Raw genomic sequence first — 20346 nt, 5'->3', positions numbered from 1 at the left:
AAAAGGAATTACCGTTAGGTATTAAATTCCTATTTTCTCTCACGTCCTAGGGGATACTGGGATGGTAAGCGTTATCATGGGGATATCCCAAAGCTCCCAGAACAGGTGGGAGAGTGCTGAGACCCCTGCAAAACCGAGCAACCAAACTGAAGGTCCTCAGTAGCTAAGGTATCGAACCTGTAAAACTTTACAAAAAAGTGTTCGAACCAGACCAAGTATCAGCTCGGCATAACTGCAAAGCCGAGACACCACGGGCAGCTGTCCAGGAAGAACCCACCGACCTTGTGGGCCTGAACAGAACTTGGCAGCGGCAAAGCTGCCGAAGAGTAAGCATTTTCGATAGTCATCTGGATCCAACTAGCAATGGACTGCTTTTGAAGCAGGACATCCAATCTTTGTAGCGTCATAGAGAGCAAACAGGGAATCAGATTTCCAGTGACTAGCAGTTCTCTTGACATACACCTTCAAAGCACGAACAACATCCAAGGATTTTGAGGCAACTGACGTGTCAGGCAACACAGGTACTACAATCAGCTGGTTGACGTGAAATGCCGACACAACCTTAGGCAGAAACTGCGTATGAGTCCTGAGCTCCGCTCTATCCATGTGAAACACCAGATAAGGGCTCTTACAGGATAAGTCCCCCAATTCCAAGACACGGTAATGCTTAGATGTGCCCACCTTCTGAACCTGAACCATAGTTGAGATTACCTTTCCAGGAATCCCTTTTCTGGCTAAAATCTTCCTCTCAATGTCCATGCGTTCAAATGTAGCCGTTGTACAGTAAATCTTGATAGACCAACGGCCCTTGCAGAAGATCTTCCTGAAGTGGCAGAGGGCAGGGCTCCTTGAGGGACATGGCCAGAAGGTCTGCATACCAGGCCCGGGCAAAGCCAATCCAGGGAAATCAGAATTGCCTGAACGTTTTACCTTTTTAGTGTCTTGAGGAGCCAGGGAATGAGACGAATCCGAGGGAACAGATAAATGAACTGGTTAATCCATGGCGCCGTCAGAGCGTCCACCGCTGCAGTCTGTGGATCCTTCATCCTGAAGCAGTATCAACGCGGCTTCTTGTTGATTCGAGAAGCCATCATGTCGATCAGCCGGCAGCCACCACCGTTGTACCAACAGCTGAAACACCTGCGGGTGAAGGTCGTGCCTGCTGAGAAAGTCTGCTTCCCAGTTGTCCACTCCTGGAATGAAGATGTCCAACATGGTCCTGGTATTGCGTTCTGGCCAGAGGAGTATACTAGACACCTCTCGCATTGCGGCCCTGCTTTTTGTTCCTCCCTGTTTATTTATGCCACCGTCGTGGCGTTGTCTGGCTGGACCTGTATGGCCTGATGTTGGAGGAGAGAAGACGCTTGTAGAAGGGCATTGTAAATTGCCCAGAGTACCAGAATGTTTATGTTAGCGAGGCCTTTTGAGATGACCTTCTTCCCTAAAATGGAGCACCTTGGGTCACAGCACCCTAGCCGCGGAAACTCGCATCCGTTGTCAATAGAATCCAAGCCTGAGTTATGAAGTATCGACCCTCTACCAGGTGGGGGATCTGTAACTACCATAACAGGGAAATCCTTCTTCTTGGTGACAGGGATATGCGCTGGTGCATGTGTAGGTGGGAGCCGGACCATATGTTCAGCAGATCCAGCTGGAAAGGACGGGCCTGAAATCTTCCGTACTGGATAGCCTCCATCTTGCCCAACAGCCAGATGCAGAGATGCACAGAGACCTTCGGAGGTTTCAGAACAGAGCACACCATCATTTGAATTGTCAAAACTTTGTCCATAGAAAGGAACTCCTTCTGAGACACCATGTCCAGGATCATCCCCAAGAACTGCAGTCTCTGTGATGGTACCAAGTGGGACTTCTGCAAATTGAGAATCCACCTGTGATCCGTCAGAAGCCGTGTAGTCAGAGTGATGCTTTCTAACAACCGTACTTCGGACACAGCCTTTATGAGGAGATCGTCTAATTATGGAGCGATGTTCACACCCCTTACGCAGAGCATCATCATCTACGCCATCACCTTTGTGACCACCCATGGAGCTGTGGATAGGCAAAAGGGTAGGGCCCGAAATTGGTACTGAGGTAAGCCTGATGAGGCAGCCATATTGGGATGTGAAGGTACGCATCCTTGATATCCAGGGAAACCAGGAATACCCCCTCTTCCAGGCCTGAAATCACCACTCTGAGGGATTCCATCATGAACTTGAATACCCTTAGGTATAGGTTCAGAGATTTGAGGTTCAAGATTGGCCGGGCCGAACCGTCCGGTTTCGGTACCATGAACAAGCTGGAATAAAAGCCCTGGTTTTTGAGTAGAGGGGGAACTGGAACAATGACCTGCATTTGTTGCAGTCGGTGGATGGCCTCTAGCAAGGTAACCGTTGACACAGGTGAAGCTGGTAAGCCGGACCTGAAGAATCTGTGAGGGGGGAGCTGTTGAAACTCCAACCGGTATCTTTGGGAGACCAGGTCTCTTACCCAAGGATCCCGGCAGGATACCGCCCAATCATGGCTGAAAATTTTTAGGTGAGCACCCACTTGAACCTCCACTTGAAGCTGGGGCCAACCGTCACACAGAGGGCCTGGTGGAGGCAGAGCCTGAACTCTGTTTCAGGAAACCAGTAGCCGCTGGTCTGCATGCTTTACCTCGGTTTCCCCGAGCAGCATTGATAGCACCTCTGGCTCTGCCCCTAAATCTGGCCACACAAAAGTACTGGAGAGCGGGCCAGAGGTGTAGCAAAGTGTCATGGTACCTGGAGCAAGGTATGTTTCGGCGCCCCCCTCCCCTGTACTAAATTGGGGGCGTGGCCACCAGGGCTGGTTTAGACCTTGTGGCATCCAGGGCGAAAGTTTCCTTTGGCGCCCCTTCCCCACACACCCATAGGCTAAATATAGGTGCGTGGCTTCATAGGGAAGGGGTGTGGCCACAGTTATCCCCCTGTAGTTATGGACCCAGTAGTTGTGCCCCCTGTAGATTTGCCCCCAGTAGATGTGCCCCCAGTAGCTGTGCCCAGAGTAATTGTGCACCCTGGTTTGTGCCCCCTGTGTGCCTGGGGTAGTTGTGCCCCCAGTAGCTGTGCCCAGAGTAATTGTGCCCCCTGTAGCTGTGCACCCTGATAGCGCCGCAAACACAAAAGAAAAAAAGAAAAACTCACCTGTCCAGCTCCTGCATCCCGACTGCTGCTGGACGCGTCTCCGCCCGTCCGTGCGCGTGACGTCACATGCAAGTAACGGACCGGAGGGGAGGAGGGAGCAGAGGGGAGGGAGAGATTTGATGCAGCTCGGGCTTCCAGCTGTCAGTGACTGACAGCTGTGGCTGCGTGCTGCTTGCGGCCAAGCGGAGTCGAGCTGCGGCGCCATGTACTGTCTTGAGCACCTGGAGCTCGAGCTCCACCAGAAGCGCCCTCCCTACGCCCCTGGTGCCGACACAGCCATAGCAGTAGAGCGTGAGTTGATAATGCCAATCTCCTTAATTGCCTCACACATGAAGTAAGCCGAATACTGAATATGTTGCAGGAGTGTTATTAGCTCATCCTGAAGCATAGTATCCAAACCCTCTATTATGTTACCAGACCATTTAACGATGGCCCTTGTGATCCAACTACAAGCAATGGTGGGTCTCTGTGCGACACCCACTGCAGTGTAAATGGATTTAAGCATAGTCTCAATCTTACGGTCAGCAGGGTCTTTTAAGGCGATAGCACCAGGTACAGGCAGCATAATCTTACGTGACAGCCTGGACACTGAGATATCCACAGGTAAAGGATTTTCCCACACTTTCGTATCCTCAGTGTGGAAAGAGAAGGAGTTTCGCAACAGCTTAGGGGTTTGAAATTTCTTGTCAGGATTAACCCACGCCTCTTTAAAAGGTGTGTTTAATTCCTCAGAGACAGGAAAGGTGGCAGTACACTACAGAACAGGGTTAAAACAGAGAGGGGGGGCACTAAATTTAGGCGCAGTATAAATTATATAAAAGCAGCTATAGGGGACATAACTCAGTTAGTCCCTGCATTATATAGCGCTCTGGTGTGTGCTGGCATACTCTCACTCTGTCCCCCCAAAGGGCTTTTGTGGGTCCTGTCCTCATTGGAGCATTCCTTGTGTGTGTGCGGTGTGTCGGTACGGCTGTGTCGACATGTTTGATGAGGAGACTTATGTGGAGGCGGAGCAGATGCCGATAAATGAGATGTCGCCCCTGTGGGCCGACACCAGAGTGGATGGATAGGTGGAAGGTATTAACCGACAGTGTCAACTCCTTACATAAAGGGCTGGATGACGTAACCGCTATGGGACAGCCGGCTTCTCAGCCCGCGCCTGCCCAGACGTCTCAAAGGCCATCAACGCTCCCTCAGATGGCAGACACAGATGTCGACACGGAGTCTGACTCCAGTGTCGACGAGGTTGAGACATATACACAATCCACTAGGAACATCCGTTACATGATCCCGGCAATATAAAATGTGTTACACATTTCTGACATTAACCCAAGTACCACTAAAAACAAAGGGTTTTATGTGTGGGGAGAAAAAGCAGGCAGTGTTTTGTTCCCCCATCAAATGAGTGAATGAAGTGTGAAAAAGCGTGGGTTTCCCCGATAAGAAACTGGTAATTTCTAACAAGTTACTGATGGCGTACCCTTTCCCGCCAGAGGATAAGTTACGCTGGGAGATATCCCCTAGGGTGGATAAGGCGCTCACACGTTTGTCAAGGTGGCACTGCCGTCTTAGGATACGGCCACTTGGAAGGTACCTGCTGATAAATAGCAGGAGGCTATCCTGAAGTCTGTAATTACACACTCAGGTACTAGACTGAGACCTGCAGACTGCTGCAGCGTGGTCTGTACCCCTTTCAAACAGGGATACTATTTTGCGAACATAAGACGTCGTCTTATATATGAGGGATGCACAGAGGAATATTTTGCCGGCTGGCATCCTGAATTATTGCAATGTCCATTCTGTCAGGAGGGTATTGGAGACCCGACACTGGACAGGTGATGCTGACTTTAAAAAGGCACATAGAGCCTTATAAGGGTGAGGAATTGGTTGGGGATGGTCTCTGGGACCTCGTATCCACAGCAACAGCTGGGATGAAAATATTTTACCTCAGGTTTCCTCACAGCCTAAGAAACGCACTGTATTATCAGGTACAGTCCTTTTGGCCTCAAAAAAGCAGGCGGGTCAAATGAGGGAAGAGGGAAAAAGCTGCACCAGCAGCCAGTCCCCAGAATCAAAATTCTTCCCCTGCTTCTTCTGAGTCCACCGCATGACGCGGGGGCTCCACAGGCGTAGCCAGGTACGGTGGGGGGCCGCCTCAAAAATTTCAGCGATCACTGGGCTCGCTCACGGGTGGATCCCTGGATCTTTCAAGTAGTATCTCAGGGGTACAAGCTGGAAGTCGAGGCGTCTCCCCCCCGCCGTTTACTCAAATCTGCCTTGCCGACAACTCCCTCAGGCAGGGAGGCTGTGCTAGAGGCAATTCACAAGCTGTATTCCCAGCAGGTGATAGTCAAGGTGCCCCTACTTCAACAAGGACGGGGTTACTATTCCACACTGTTTGTGGTACCGAAACCAGCCGGTTCGGTGAGACCCATTTTAAAATGGAAATCCTTGAACACTTACATAACAAAGTTCAAGATGGAATCGCTCAGGGCGGTTATTGCAAGCCTGGACGAGGGGGATTACATGGTATCCCTGGACATCAAGGATGCTTACCTGCATGTCCCTATTTACCTTCCTCACCAGGAGTACCTCAGATTGTGGTACAGGATTGCCATTACCAATTCCAGACACTACCGTTTGGACTGTCCACGGCACCGAGGGTGTTTACCAAGGTAATGGCAGAAATGATGATACTCCTTCAAAAAAGGGAGTTTTTATTTATCCCATACTTGGATGATCTCCTTATAAAGGCAAGGTCCAGGGAGCAGTTACTGGTTGGAGTAGCACTATCTCAGGAGGTGCTACAACAGCATGGCTGGATTCTGAACATTCCAAAGTCACAGCTGGTTCCTTCCACTCGCTTACTGTTCCTGGGGATGATTTTGGACACAGAACAGAAAAAAGTGTTTCTCCCGCAGGAGAAAGCCAAGGAGCTGTCATCTCTAGTCAGAGACCTCCTAAAACCAAAAAGGGTATCGGTGCATCGTTGCACACGAGTCCTGGGAAAAATGGTGGCTTCATACGAAGCAATTCCATTCGGCAGGTTCCATGCGAGGACCTTCCCGTGAGACCTCTTAGATAAGTGGTGGGGATCGCATCTTCAAATGCATCAAATGATAACCCTGTCTCCAAGGACCAGGGTGTCTCTACTGTGGTGGATGCAGGGTGCTCATCTTCTAGAGGGCCGCAGTTTCGGCATACAGGACTGGGTCCTGGTGACCACGGATGCCAGCCTTCAAGGCTGGGGAGCAGTAACACAGGGAAGAAACTTCCAGGGCCTATGGTCAAGTCAGGAGACTTCCCTACATATAAATTCTGGAACTGAGGGCCATTTACAATGCCCTAAGTCAGGCAAGACCCCTGCTTCAAAACCAGCCGGTACTGATACAGTCAGACAACATCACGGCAGTCGCCCATGTGATCCGACAGGGCGGCACAAGAAGCAGGATGGCAATGCCAGAAGCCACAAGGATTCTCCGATGGGCGGAAAATCACGTACTAGCACTGTCAGCAGTGTTCATTCCGGGAGTGGACAACTGGGAAGCAGACTTCCTCAGCAGACACGACCTACACCCGGGAGAGTGGGGACTTCATCCAGAAGTCTTCCTGCTGTTGGTAAACCGTTGGGAAAGGCCACAGGTGGACATGATGGCGTCCCGCCTCAACAAAAAGCTAAAGAGATATTGCGCCAGGTCAAGGGACCCTCAGGCGATAGCTGTGGACGCTCTAGTGACACCGTGGGTGTACCAGTCGGTTTATGTGTTCCCTACTCTGCCTCTCATACCAAAGGTACTGAGAATAATAAGATGGCGAGGAGTAAGAACGATACTCGTGGTTCCGGATTGGCCAAGAAGGGCTTGGTACCCGGAACTTCAGGAAATGATATCAGAGGACCCATGGCCTCTGCCGCTCGGACAGGACCTGCTTCAGCAGGGGCCCTGTCTGTTCCAAGACTTACCGCGGCTGCGTTTAGCATGGCGATTGAGAGCCGGATCCTGAAGGAAAAGGGTATTCCGGAAGAAGTCATTCCTGCGCTTATTAAAGCCAGGAAAGATGTTACGGCAAAGCATTATCACCGCATGTGGCGGGAATATGTTGCATGGTGCGAGGCCAAAAAGGCCCCAACAGAGGAATTTCCACTAGGTCGATTTCTACATTTCCTGCAAGCAGGAGTGAATATGGGCCTAAGTCTAGGCTCCATTAAAGTACAGATCTCGGCTCTGTCGATTTTCTTTCAAAAAGAATTAGCTTCAGTACCTGAAGTTCAGGCATTGTGAAAGGAGTGCTGCATATTCAGCCCCCGTTTGTGCCCCCTGTGGCACCTTGGGATCTCAACGTGGTGTTGAGTTTTCTTAAAATCACATTGGTTTGAGCCACTAAAAACCGTGGATCTAAAATATCTCACGTGGAAAGTGGTCATGTTATTGGCCTTGGCTTCAGCCAGGCGAGTGTCAGAATTGGCGGCTTTATCATGTAAAAGCCCTTATCTGATTTTCCATATGGATAGGGCAGAATTGAGGACTCGTCCCCAATTTCTTCCTAAGGTGGTGTCAGCGTTTCACCTGAACCGGCCTATTGTGGTGCCGGCGGCTACTAGTGAATTGGAGGACTCCAAGTTGCTAGACGTTGTCTGGGCCCTGAAAATATATGTTTCCAGGACGGCTGGAGTCAGAAAATCTGACTCGCTGTTTATCCTGTATGCACCCAACAAGCTGGGTGCTCCTGCTTCTAAGCAGTCTATTGCTCGCTGGATTTGTAGTACAATTCAGCTTGCACATTCTGTGGCAGGCATACCACAGCCAAAATCTGTAAATGCCCATTCCACAAGGAAGGTGGGCTCATCTTGGGCGGCTGCCCGAGGGGTCTCGGCTTTACAACTTTGCCGAGCAGCTACTTGGTCAGGGGCAAACACGTTTGCAAAATTCTACAAATTTGATACCCTGGCTGAGGAGGACCTGGAGTTCTCTCATTCGGTGCTGCAGAGTCATCCGCACTCTCCCGCCCGTTTGGGAGCTTTGGTATAATCCCCATGGTCCTTACGGAGTTCCCAGCATCCACTAGGACGTTAGAGAAAATAAGAATTTACTCACCGGTAATTCTATTTCTCGTAGTCCGTAGTGGATGCTGGGCGCCCATCCCAAGTGCGGATTGTCTGCAATACTTGTAAATAGTTATTGTTAACTAAAGGGTTATTGTTGAGCCATCTGTTGAGAGGCTCAGTTGTTTTCATACTGTCAAACTGGATATAGTATCACGAGTTGTACGGTGTGATTGGTGTGGCTGGTAAGAGTCTTACCCGGGATTCTAAATCCTTCCTTATTATGTCTGCTCGTCCGGGCACAGTGTCCCAACTGAGGCTTGGAGGAGGGTCATAGTGGGAGGAGCCAGTGCACACCAGGTAGTCATAAATCTTTCTAGAGTGCCCAGCCTCCTTCGGAGCCCGCTATCCCCCCCCCCCCCCCCCCCCCATGGTCCTTACGGAGTTCCCAGCATCCACTACGGACTACGAGAAATAGAATTACCGGTGAGTAAATTCTTATTTTTTTATGTATATACATACGATACATTGCTCCCCCCCTTTCTACAAAACTCCCTGGTATCAGTAACAAGCTGTTTTTAGGGTACTTGGAGGAGCAGCGCTTCCCTGCATGCAGCCTGTAGTGTGATGCAGCAGGAAATGGCGCCTCGGAGCTGCTGGTCCCGCTCTCCGCGAAGCCCAGCCCCATTAATGGCATGCGGTTCCTACATAGTTTATACTGGCAAAACTCCTGTACTGCATCAGCGCCAGTGTGGGAATCTGCAGTGGGCACCTCAGCCCGCAGTGCCGAGTGCCCGTCGCAGCCTTATTCCGCCACTGTAACCGAGGTCCCACTAACCGGCACCCCGGTTTCTGTACTCGCCACTCCAGCGTCTTCAGCTCTGTTAGGGGCAGCGGCATGGTGTTGGAGTGCGCGCACACCCTGGGGGTAATGCAAAACAACACCTCAGGAGCTATGTCCTGTCAGCGGGGATACAGACCATTAACCCTTCAAGAGCTTGGTCTGGACCCCCCCCCCGACCCCCCCCCCCCCCCCCCCCCCCCCAAGTACACAAGAAGAAAAGAAAAGAAGAAAAAGTCCCACAACGCAGGCAGACTGGTGCCAGCCAGTGCTGCCTGAAAATAAACTAAAATAAAGTTTTGAAGTAAACTCTCTGGAGCTCCAGAGAATGCACCCAACTCCTTGGGCACATATTTCGAAACGGAGTCTGCAGGCGGGGCATAGAGGGGAGGAGCCAGCACATGTGAGATAAAATAGGAATTTGATACCTTCCAGTAATTCCTTTTCTCCTAGTCCGTAGGGAAGGGGTGGCCAACCAGTCGGAGGCAAAGAGCCAGAAAAGATCCACAGGCAAGGGCAAGAGCTACTATCATGCACGCGCCTTCGTCACGCGTGCAAAAATGGGGGGGTGGCCTAGTTGTCACAAAGCCACGCCCCATTTTTGTGCACACACCTTTCGATATGACGTTTGTAGGAGTGTGACCTTGTGTCATAACCCCGTTTAGTCATGTTGTACAATGCCACATACATATAAAAATGCAAAAAAATGGGTGCCACCACAGTGTCAGATAAATATATGCCCCCAGTGCCAGATACACATGTCCCCACAGTGCCAGATACATATAAGCCTCCAGTACCAGATACACATGTCCCCACAGTGCAAGATACATATATGCCCCACAGTGCAAGATACATATATGCCCCCACAGTGCCAAATATATGTATGCCCCCACAGTGCCAAATACATGTATGCCCCACAGTGCCAGATACATATATGCCCCACAGTGCCAGATATGCAGATACACATGCCCCCATAGTGTCAGATATGCCCCCGATGCAGATACACATGTCCCCACAGTGCCAGATATGCCCCCAGTGCAGATACACATGCCCACACAGTGCCAGATATGCCCCCAGTGCAGATACACATGCCCCCACAGTGCCTCCCACAGTGCCAGATATGCCCCCAGTGCAGATACACATGCCCACACAGTGCCAGATATGCCCCAGTGAAGATACACATGCCCCTACAGTGCCTCACACAGTGTCAGATACACATGTTCCACACAGTGCCTCATATGCCCCTAGTGCAGATACACATGCCCCCACAGTGCCAGATATGCCCCCGGTGCTGATACACATGATACACATGCCCCCACAATGCCTGCAACAGTGCCAGATATGCCCCCAGTGCTGATACACATGCCCCCACAGTGCCTCACCCCCCCCCCCCCCCCCCAAAATAAAAAAAAATAAAAAAAAAGCGCTGCTGCTGTGAGGGGAAGGAGAGCGCAGCGTGCGCCTCTCCTACCCCTCAGTCTCCGGCGGCGGTGTCTATCTTCAATTCGGCGCCGGCCCGTGAGCCAATCAGAGCTCATGGACCGGCAGCCAATCAGGAGCCTTAGCTGCCGGTCCGCGAGCTCTGACTGGTTCACGGGCCAGGGGCGAATTTTAGATAGACACCGCCGCTGGAGACCTGCTGCTATCTGCTGTGAGTGCGGTGTGTCGGGCAGCAGTGTCCGGGAACGGATCGAGCCGCATGCGGAGGATGAAAGAGCAGTATGCGGCTCGAGAGCCGCGGGTTGGCCACCGCTGCCATAGGGGATACTGGGTGCCCGCCTCTGTGCTTCGAATTTTCCTGCAAGAGTTGTTCTTGTGTGTTTACTGTTTGGGTCTGCTGTTGCTGTCCCTAGTTTTCAAGTTGTGGATTGTGCTGCTATCCTCTTGTTATGTTGTGTGCTAGTTCGTATCTCACCACTTTTATCTTATCTGTTTTCCTCCTCTCAGAGTATGTCCGTCTCCTCGGTTTTCCTAGATTGAGTCTGCAGGAGGAGCATAGAGGGGAGGAGCAGCACACTGAAGAATTTTTTAAGTGCCAGGCTCCAATGGACCCCATTTATTCCCATGGTAACTCTACCATCCCAGTATCCCCTAGGACGTGAGAGAAATAAAACAATATGATCTTTATGAAGGGGGACAGAAGTTAGATACAGGGAGCAAGGGAAGGGACAGAAATAGGAGACACGAGGATGGGGGAAGGCAATGAGGGGGGAGGGGGGACTGCAATACTAGGCTGATGGGTCCAAATGAATTTAATCAAGTAGACTAAAATAAAATGGGGGACACAAAGAGAAACTTAGGGGAGATGCATCAAACCTTGGAAAAAGATAAAGTGGAGATGGTGCCTATACCAACCAGCTTCTGTCATTTTACAGGCTGTGGTAGAAAAAAAGAGAGTTAGAAGTCAATTGGTTTGCTATGAGTAACTTCTCCACGTTATCTCTCTCCAAGGTTTGATACATTATCACCTTATTATGGTCAACTAAAACAATTTGCATGATTGGAGAGATCGATTAATGCACAAGGATATACCAACGATCCGAGGTGTCCTGGCATTCTCAGGTTTCTTTACCCAGTAGTACAGTAAATATGGTCTTGTTCGGAATAGGCTTAATTTGGGATTAAAAGAGTGTAGTTTAAATTAGTCAGTCATTGAACTGAATATATTTTTATCTGCCTCCACTGTGTATAAATGTGCCCTTCACATTTTTCACATCTAGGTAGGTTACAAAATGCCTCATCATATTGGGTTAATAAGAATTTTCGATTTAGTTTTTCATTGTAATATAAAAACCATGCATTTGTTGCTTGATAACGGAAGACATTTTTACAAGTCCTCAACTATCACACCACTCTCGAGTGAAAATAAATGGAGCGTGGCTGGATAGCCAGTGGGCATGATTTGGCAGGACTTTACTTGTTAAATGGATTATAAACATCGTCCAAATAGAGTACCTCTTCCTCTAACTCTGAATATGTGTCAAACATGAGACAAGTACTTCCTAGCAGTCTAATACACCACTTTGGATACCTTTCTTAAAAGATATACACGATTTAAACAAAACATATGAAAAATTTTACCAAAGGAAAGAAAAATAATTTACTTACTGTCAGCCCTCAGTTCAGGAAGGAGGAGGAAATGGCTAATGATGCACATGAAGACCAACATACTGGGGCTGCACGTGATCCTTTACTCGCAACTCCCTGGTTCAGTGCAGCCAATATCCTGGGTTCACACTGGCAGTAACATCTGTTTAAAGAAAAAAAAAAAGAAAAAAAAAAGCATTAAAACAATTATACACCACTTGTAACTACCTTAATTGGTAGAATAAATACTTCAAACAACTTTTCTTTAGTTGGTACAGTATGTATATTTTGGAGAGGTCCACATTTTAAAGATCATATCAAATCCTAATTTAAATAAACAAAAACACACACATACATACCCAGTAGGCAACTACTAGAATAAGAACTTTATCGATTGTCAAAGTCGAAAAATATTGCAGTACACACATCACGTACGAACTACACACAGATGTCCTCCGTGCGTGTACTTGTTCTGCTGTGCGTGCACATATTAGCAATTCGCGTATAGTCGCTCCCGCGGTCGTGCGCATCAGTGCGAGGTATGGGTATTTACGGTAGAGTTTGTGAACGCATGGAGAGCTATCAAAACACATTACATATTATATCCAAATAGTGCACAATGTACACAGTCCCCCTGCACCACACCAGAAAATAACAACAGTTTAAATGGTTTCAGAACAAGGGGATTCACCTTTACAGAATAGGAGGGGACAGAACAAGGTCATAAGGTGGTGTTTGGTATCCAGCTGTATGGTATTTTAAGGGTAACATTCCGGTGTTGGTTTGAGGAAGATCGCATGTTCCTGCGAATAGTTATGTGCAGAAGCAGAATATAGATATAAACTGTATTTACTGTACATTATGTATGCGGCGGGAATCCAGAGGAGACCACCCACAAGTGCATCTTGAACAGACATCACCCACCTATTCAAATCGACCTATGACCTCTCCTGTACTGTAAAAGTGCATTCCTGTGTACAATGGACAAAGGGATTACAGTATCCATTGTATTGCTTTTGGAAGAATTGTATAAATAAAGCCTGCTGCAGCCTGGTCTGACACAAGACTCACAACGTTATCTATTAGATTACGGAGGACCGGACCGGGAAGCGCACGCGAATATACTCACGTATGTACCATTGACTGTAGCCATTATTCTGTTATATTGTCTTATATTGTTTTGTATATATTGTAACCCCCTTTCAGCAATATTACGCTGTGGTGTCGGAACCCAGTGATTTAACTACAAATCGGTGTTGTGTCTTCCTTTCCCCGCTATGGTTTAAAAGTGTATTAGTAGCGTGTTAGTAGCGCATTGCATTGCTGTATAAGGTTTAAAGCGTTTTCATTGGGTGTGTACGCGCTGCGGGTGCATTGTACAGTCAGCGCGGCGTTTGTACACAGAAGTACGTAGCGTGTGTACCAAGTATAGCGGCCGCAGCGGCTAAAAGGTTTAAAGTGTGTTTAGAGTGTATAGAAGATATAGCTTTTCATTCCTGTATATAAATCGACATTATCAGGAGAGACTACATTTAGGTCACCAACCTTCTACCCTCAACATCCCATTTCACCACCCCGCCCTCACACATACTCCACACACATTTTTACCTGGCGTCATGCATCTCTGCACTTGCCCCCAGGTGGTATGATCTTACATCCATTTTTTCTTCCCAAATTATCTCTAGGTTCTGGCCCACCCAGAACACAAAAACAATAAATAGTTTAAAAAAAGACAGTGGTTGCTGCAGTGTGAGCACTATGAGGTCTATTTACTAAGCACTGAAGAGATATAAAAAGTGGATGGAGATAAGTATCAGCAAATCCGCGTCTAACTGCCAGGTTACAGGCTATGTTTTTAAAAGTGGCAGTTAGGAGCTGGTTGGTTGGTTGGTACTTTATCTCCGTCCACTTTGTCTATCTCCAAGACTTATTAAATAGACCCCTAATGTCAGTTGGTATCACAGCCTCCTCTCCATTCAGTTGTGCAGCACAGCCGGGTAACTACTCGTATCCCCACAGCCTTCATGTGATTGCACACAGAGATTGTGAGTCCGGGTCTTAACGAGGGTCTGCCACTACACAGACACTAATAGCACTGTCGCTCCAGTGCACTCCTCTCCACTCACTACTAGAGCGTGGCCACGTTTCAAGGTAAAGCTGGTAATATATACAGCAATTGGAAGACTGACAGGGAAGCGGTCGGGATCCTGGCAGTCAGAAGACAGCCGGGATGCTAAATGAAGACACACTGCGGCGCTGGAGAGAGAAGCTGCAGGGGGTTGGGATTAGGCTGTGTTCCGGGGGTTAGGGTTAGGCGGCAGGGGTGAGTTAGGTGTAGGCATCGGGGACAGGGGTTTAGGTACCTCCGGGGGGTGGTTAGGGACCAAGGGGGAAGTTAGGGTTAAGCGGTGGATAGGGAGGGTTAGGGTTATGGGGGTGGGGAGAAGGGAGAACACCCCTTACTCACCCCTGTTGGCTTTTTCACCAACGGGATCACGGTGTCGGTATTTAGAACGCCGGGATTTCATATTGACCCCGACTGACCCAATACTTATATTACTACAGTGAGTGTAACTGCATTTGCACTATTGCCTGCATTACTATCCTTGCTTATGACTTTCTGTAACCTACAGGAGATGAATGGGGGCGATTTAAAACCTTGCTGGGACGCCACTATTGATTATCTATTATTATACAGGCGGTAACGCGTTTTTGGAAGCTACTTTTCGTTAATCCTATGTACTAAAAGCTGCTCTTTACACTGCAACTAACCCTCTGCACTCTTGCTTGTACCTGACAACAGGACCAATCAGATAATTTTATGCATAAAATGTATTTTCACTTTTATGTAATTGTTTCTGTTATTTGCTTTTTTTTTTTTATAAGATTTTTGTATTTTAATAATTTTTTTTCTGCTTATAAATATTGTTTTTTATAATTACCTCTGAGTTTTGCGTCATCACTCAATAACAAGTGGTTACATTTTTATATTGACTATTGCTTATTGGGAACCATCCTAGCACAGTAATATATTGATTATCAGTAACTGCTGTATGTCACATATTACACATATTTTGTGTAATTGGAATGCATTATGGATGCACTGAGTCTTATGACTGGAAAAGTGGGATGGGGTGTTCTTGCATAAACAAAAGTTTAATAAGGGGGCGTTTATGCAAATGCAGCTCAACATTCAGGTGCCTATATGCCTGTTAGTAAGAGGCAGATCTTTTGTACCTGTTACAGGATAGGTGCAAATACACCCTCATAATAATGCCAACATGTAGGAAGGGGTTTATGTGAAGCAGTGAAAAGACTGTAGAAGTGGACCAGTGGAGAAATAGCCCACAGCAAAAAATCATCTCTGAGGAAGCATTTATCAAGTACATTTTATAAAATGCAAGGTTGGCTGATTTAAACCAAATTAGTTTTTTTTATTATGCCGTGACTTAAAAAAGCCTATTATACTAAAATACTAGTGTTTTTATCCAAAATGTTTAATGCCAGCGTGCGTGCGTGTGCGTGTGTGTGTACGCGTGTGTGTGTTTCTCTGAAAAGAGCTTTTGCATTTTCCATTTTGTATTACTATTCAGATTTCATTATAATAAATATGACTAATGCTTAATTTTAACTTGTTTTTATTTTCAATCTCCTCTATCTCTGAGTGTACTTTATATGTATTAATATGTTTAGTCTATCTACATATATTCAGATGTAATAGTAATAAGCTGTAAAAAAAAGGTTAATTGAAAGATGTAAAATAAATAAAAACAACGCTTAATAACTTTATATTATTCATTTTAGAAACAAGGTTGGGGAAAAAAACAGCTTTAAAAAAAAAAAAAAAAAACCCTGCATTTTTTGGTTTAAACAAAAATTGTTTTGCATTGTTTTAATGAAAAAAAAAATGTAATCATGTATTATAAACCTTGATCAACCAGGTTTTAATGCTTTTTAACATTAATAATTTTATTAGGCTTTGATTTATTTTACAAATTTAACAAAAAAAAAAAACAATTTTTTACAGCTTATTATTCCTATTACATCTGGTAAAGGTAAAGAAAGGTAAAGAATTCCAGAGAAAGGGAGCAGCACGTGAAAAATCTTGAAGATAGGATTGGGAGGAAGTAATCAGAAGACAGGAGAGCCGGCGTGCATTAGCAGAGCGAAGAGGACGGGTGGGAGAGTAATGGGAGATAACGTCAGAGATGTAAATGGGAGAGGAGTGGGTGAGTGCTTTGTGAGTGTGAGAAGTTTGAATTGGATTCTGAAAGGGAAGGGAAGCCAGTGAAGGGCTTGTAGGAGAGGGGAGGTGGACGTAGTGCGTTTGGTGAGGAAGATAAGCCGGGCTGCAGCATTGAGGATAGATTGGAGTGGAGAGAGGTAATGGTCAGGGAGGCCAGTTAGGAGAGATTACAGTAATCCAGTCTGAAAATAATCAGTGAGTGAATAATGATCTTAGTGGCATCCTGGGTGAGAAAGGGTCTGATCCTGGAAATGTTTTTGAGATGAAAATGACAGGCTTTCGAGAGGTGCTGAATGTGTGGTTTGAAGGAGAGGGAGGAGTCAAGGATTACGCCAAGACAGCGTTCTTGGGGGCTAGAGGAGATAGTCGTGCCATCAATGGATAATGAGATTGTGGGAGGTGAAGTTGTGCGGGAGGGTGGGAAGATGATCAGCTCGGTCTTAGACATGTTGAGTCTAAGAAAGCGCTGGGACATCCAGGAAGAGATAACAGAGAAACAGTTGGAGGTACGAGTCAGGAGAGCCGTGGAGAGATCAGGGGAGGAAAGGTGGATTTGAGTGTCATCAGCATAGAGGTGATACTGGAAGTTAAAAGAACTAATGAGTTCACCTAAAGAGGACGTATAGAGAGAGAAAAGCAGAGGACCAAGAACAGAGCCTTGGGGGACACCAACAGTTAGTTGAAGTGGGGGGGAGGTAGCATCATGAAAGGAGACAGAGAAGGAACGATCAGAAAGGTAGGAGGACAGCCAGGAGAGGGCAGTATCACGCAGACCAAGAGAGTGAAGGATTTGCAGAAGGAGAGGGTGGTCCAGAGTGTCAAAAGCAGCAGAGAGGTCAAGAAGAATAAGTAGAGAGTAGTGGCCCTTAGATTTGGCTGCATGGAGGTCATTGCAGACTTTTGTGAGGGCAGTTTCAGTGGAGTGGAGAGAATGGAAACCAGACTGAAATGGGTCAAGCAGTGAGAGGAAAGACAGGCAGTGAGGCGATTATAGACAAACGCTGAAGATTAATATTTACTTACATTAAGACGTCTCAAATTTACATCTCTATAGATTTCCCAAATTTTTAACCATTTATATTCCAACCGTGAAATCAGAAACACCCGTGTGAAGAACGGGTAGAACAGCTAGTTGAAAATAACAAGTTAATATTAAGCATTAGTCTTACTTATTATAATTAAGTAAATCTGAATAGTAATACAAATGTAAAGTGTAAAAGCACTTTTCAGAGAAACACACGCAAAAGGAGGAGATAAGCATAAGCACTGGGCAGGTCACTGGCATTAAAAAAGCTTTTTTTAATAAAAGTCACAGCCGTGCCTGTACTAACAGCATAATAAAAAAACTGTAATTTTTATTAAAAAACCCCTTTTGGTTTAAACCAAGGTACCATCAAATTTCCACGCACCGTCTACCAGGGGCTGGCTGGCAACTTTCAGCCTGCGAGACACACACAAGCAAGAGGCCTAGGAGTGATATAGACTGCAGGGGGAAAGGGGACAGTGGGAGATACGGGTGTGGTATGGAGGGTTGACAAGCGTTAGGTCGACAGTGTCCAAGTCGGCCACTATTGGTTGACAGTAAGTAGATCGACATGGGTTCTAGGTCAACAGGGACTCTAGGTCGACATGACATAAGATCGACATGCATTTTTCACTTTTTTTGGTGTTTTTTTCTCCGTACAGTGACCGGGAACCCCAATTAGTGCACCGTTTCGCTTGCCAGGCTTCGGGCAAGGTGCTTCGCTCCACTACCGCTGCGCTCAGCACAGGTTACCATTCCCAATTGTAGTCCACGTGGATCGTGAAGTATGAAAAAGTTAAAACTCATTTTGCCCTTTTGTCATGTCGACCTAGAGTCCCTGTCGACCTAGAAACCATATCGACCTACTTACTGTCAACCAATAGTGGTAGACCTAGACACTTTCGACCTAAGTCTTGTCAACCTGGAGACAGGATACCTGGAGAAACTGCTGGGAAAGGGAGATAGTGAGCGACAGCAGGTAAAGGGATATAGGGGCCCATTTATCATTCATTATTTGGAACTTAAACAGCAAATACTTAGGCCAGGATGTAATGGGAGCAGAGTTTAAGCAGAGTATGTGAACTGTCCGATTTTGCCACTAAAGTTGGACATTTTGCCAACCCAGCCAATGTAATAGCTTCTGAGTTCATGAAAAGTAGAGATGTGCGCCAGGCCAAATCTTGGGGTTTGGGTTTTGTATCTCCTTCATGTTTTGGATCCGTATTGGTTTTGCCATAACCGCCATTGCAGGTTTTGGATCTGCATTTAAAAAAAAAAAAAAAAAATCTTAAAATAGCTAAAATCACAGAATTTGGGCCTGTTTTTTTTGTTCCTATAATATTATTAACCTCAGTGTCACAATACGTGTATGAGTCCAAGAAAATAATCTAACGCTACGGTTTAATTTTCACCTATAGTGTTGCACAATACATGTATGAGTCAGAAATAGTAATAAAACACTGTGGTTTAATTTCCCCAACAGTGTCGCACACTATGTGTATGAGTACGAAAATATATTGCTGTGGTAGCACCTTCACCCACAGTGTCGCACAATACGCGTATGAGTATGAAATAGAGCACTCCTTGACTGATACACCACAAACTACAGCTGCCATCAGCCCCACGCCCATGCCAGACAACCCGGCACTGAGACGGACACGTCTGTTCAGTGCACTCTCCACAGCCGGAGTGAAAATGGAACCAATCACCGTGACCTTTATAGAATCCAAAATTCTGCGAGAATCCAAAAGCAGGATGATGACGTTTTGCCTCGTTTTGGGATCAGTCTGGCGGGAAACCCCGAGACAGACTCAGATCAGGGAAGTTTGGGTGGGTACGGTTTTCTGCAAACCAGACCCGCTCATCTCTAATGAAATTACAAATGTTTTCTAGTCTAAAAAAGCCAGCTGGGGAAAAAAAGACAGTTCCAGAGGTTTCCACCATGTTAAACATACAACTCAACGCAGACGAAGTAATGGAGTCGAAGTATGAAAATCTGCAGAACTTTACTGGCCCTGGGGGTGGGGCAGAGAGATGGCATCCTGCCCCCCTGGCCAGCCCGCTACTGCTTGAGGGGGGCAATAAAGGTTTTAACAAGAAGCTTAAAATGCTGCAATTTTGACAGCTAATCTGTGTTGAACAGTACATGTGTTTGCACTGGATAAAAGCAGAATTACAAAATGACCCACTTTTGAGTAAATACCTAAAATATATAAATTCCCCGCCGAACCCCCCCCCCCCCAAAAAAAAAAAAAGTTCATCACAAAATATATATATTATTATGTTGACAACTTTTTTTTTTTTAAATCACATGCAACTGCAGTACCCAATTTCTACAGATGTAGAGATCCAGCACCAAAATGATTAAATCCACATTATATGCCATGTGTGCAAACGGGATACATTCAATTTGCCTGCAGTCGATATCCCGGCGGTAAGGATGCAGACGCCAGAATCCCGACAGCCGTCAATACCGCCAGCAAGCAAAATGGTGCACAGGGGCTATTTCCACTCGTAGGTTTCCACAACACCCATACAGTGGGAACAGAATCAAGCCCGCAAGGGGACTCGTACCGCTCGCCCCTCTGCTGGCATTGTGCCGGCTGGGATACTGACAGTCGGCATTCCGCCCACCGGGATTACATATGTAATCCATAGAAACATGTATCCACATATTTTAAGGTTATATATTTAGGATAATTGTGGCCAGGTCCCCATCCCATTTTCCAGCTTCCTGCATGCTTTAACCTCTCCCCCAAAAAAGAGGTTTAAACCAAAAAAGCGTTTTGGGGGGGTTATTTAAAAAACAAACATTTTCTCCAACCTTGGAAGGGATTCAGTATGATATCCCTGCGGTCAGGAGACTGAGCCAGGATCCTGACAGCCATAATACCGGCGGCGAACGCAGCGTGTCCCCTCGCAGGCTCGCTTCAGGCCCAGTTT

The 20346-nt window shown here is 46.8% G+C and overlaps 1 protein-coding gene across 15 annotated transcripts in view; it reads right to left on the bottom strand.

Annotated features, from left to right (window-relative positions):
• PTPRS (protein tyrosine phosphatase receptor type S) overlaps positions 1-20346 on the bottom strand; it is a 752553-nt gene that overhangs the window by 651151 nt on the left and 81056 nt on the right. For all 15 annotated transcript variants that reach the window (XM_063914875.1, XM_063914874.1, XM_063914881.1 and 12 more), the window contains exon 2: positions 12155-12296. In XM_063914875.1, coding sequence (XP_063770945.1) covers positions 12155-12215 — 61 coding nt within the window. In that variant the 5' untranslated portion in view covers positions 12216-12296. The remainder of the gene's footprint in view (positions 1-12154; positions 12297-20346) is intronic.

Source organism: Pseudophryne corroboree, chromosome 1 (genome assembly GCF_028390025.1).
Source record: "Pseudophryne corroboree isolate aPseCor3 chromosome 1, aPseCor3.hap2, whole genome shotgun sequence".
In the NCBI taxonomy this organism is placed as follows: domain Eukaryota; kingdom Metazoa; phylum Chordata; class Amphibia; order Anura; family Myobatrachidae; genus Pseudophryne; species Pseudophryne corroboree.
Note: the sequence above shows the minus strand (reverse complement) of the source record. Positions and strands in the feature narration are given on the sequence as shown.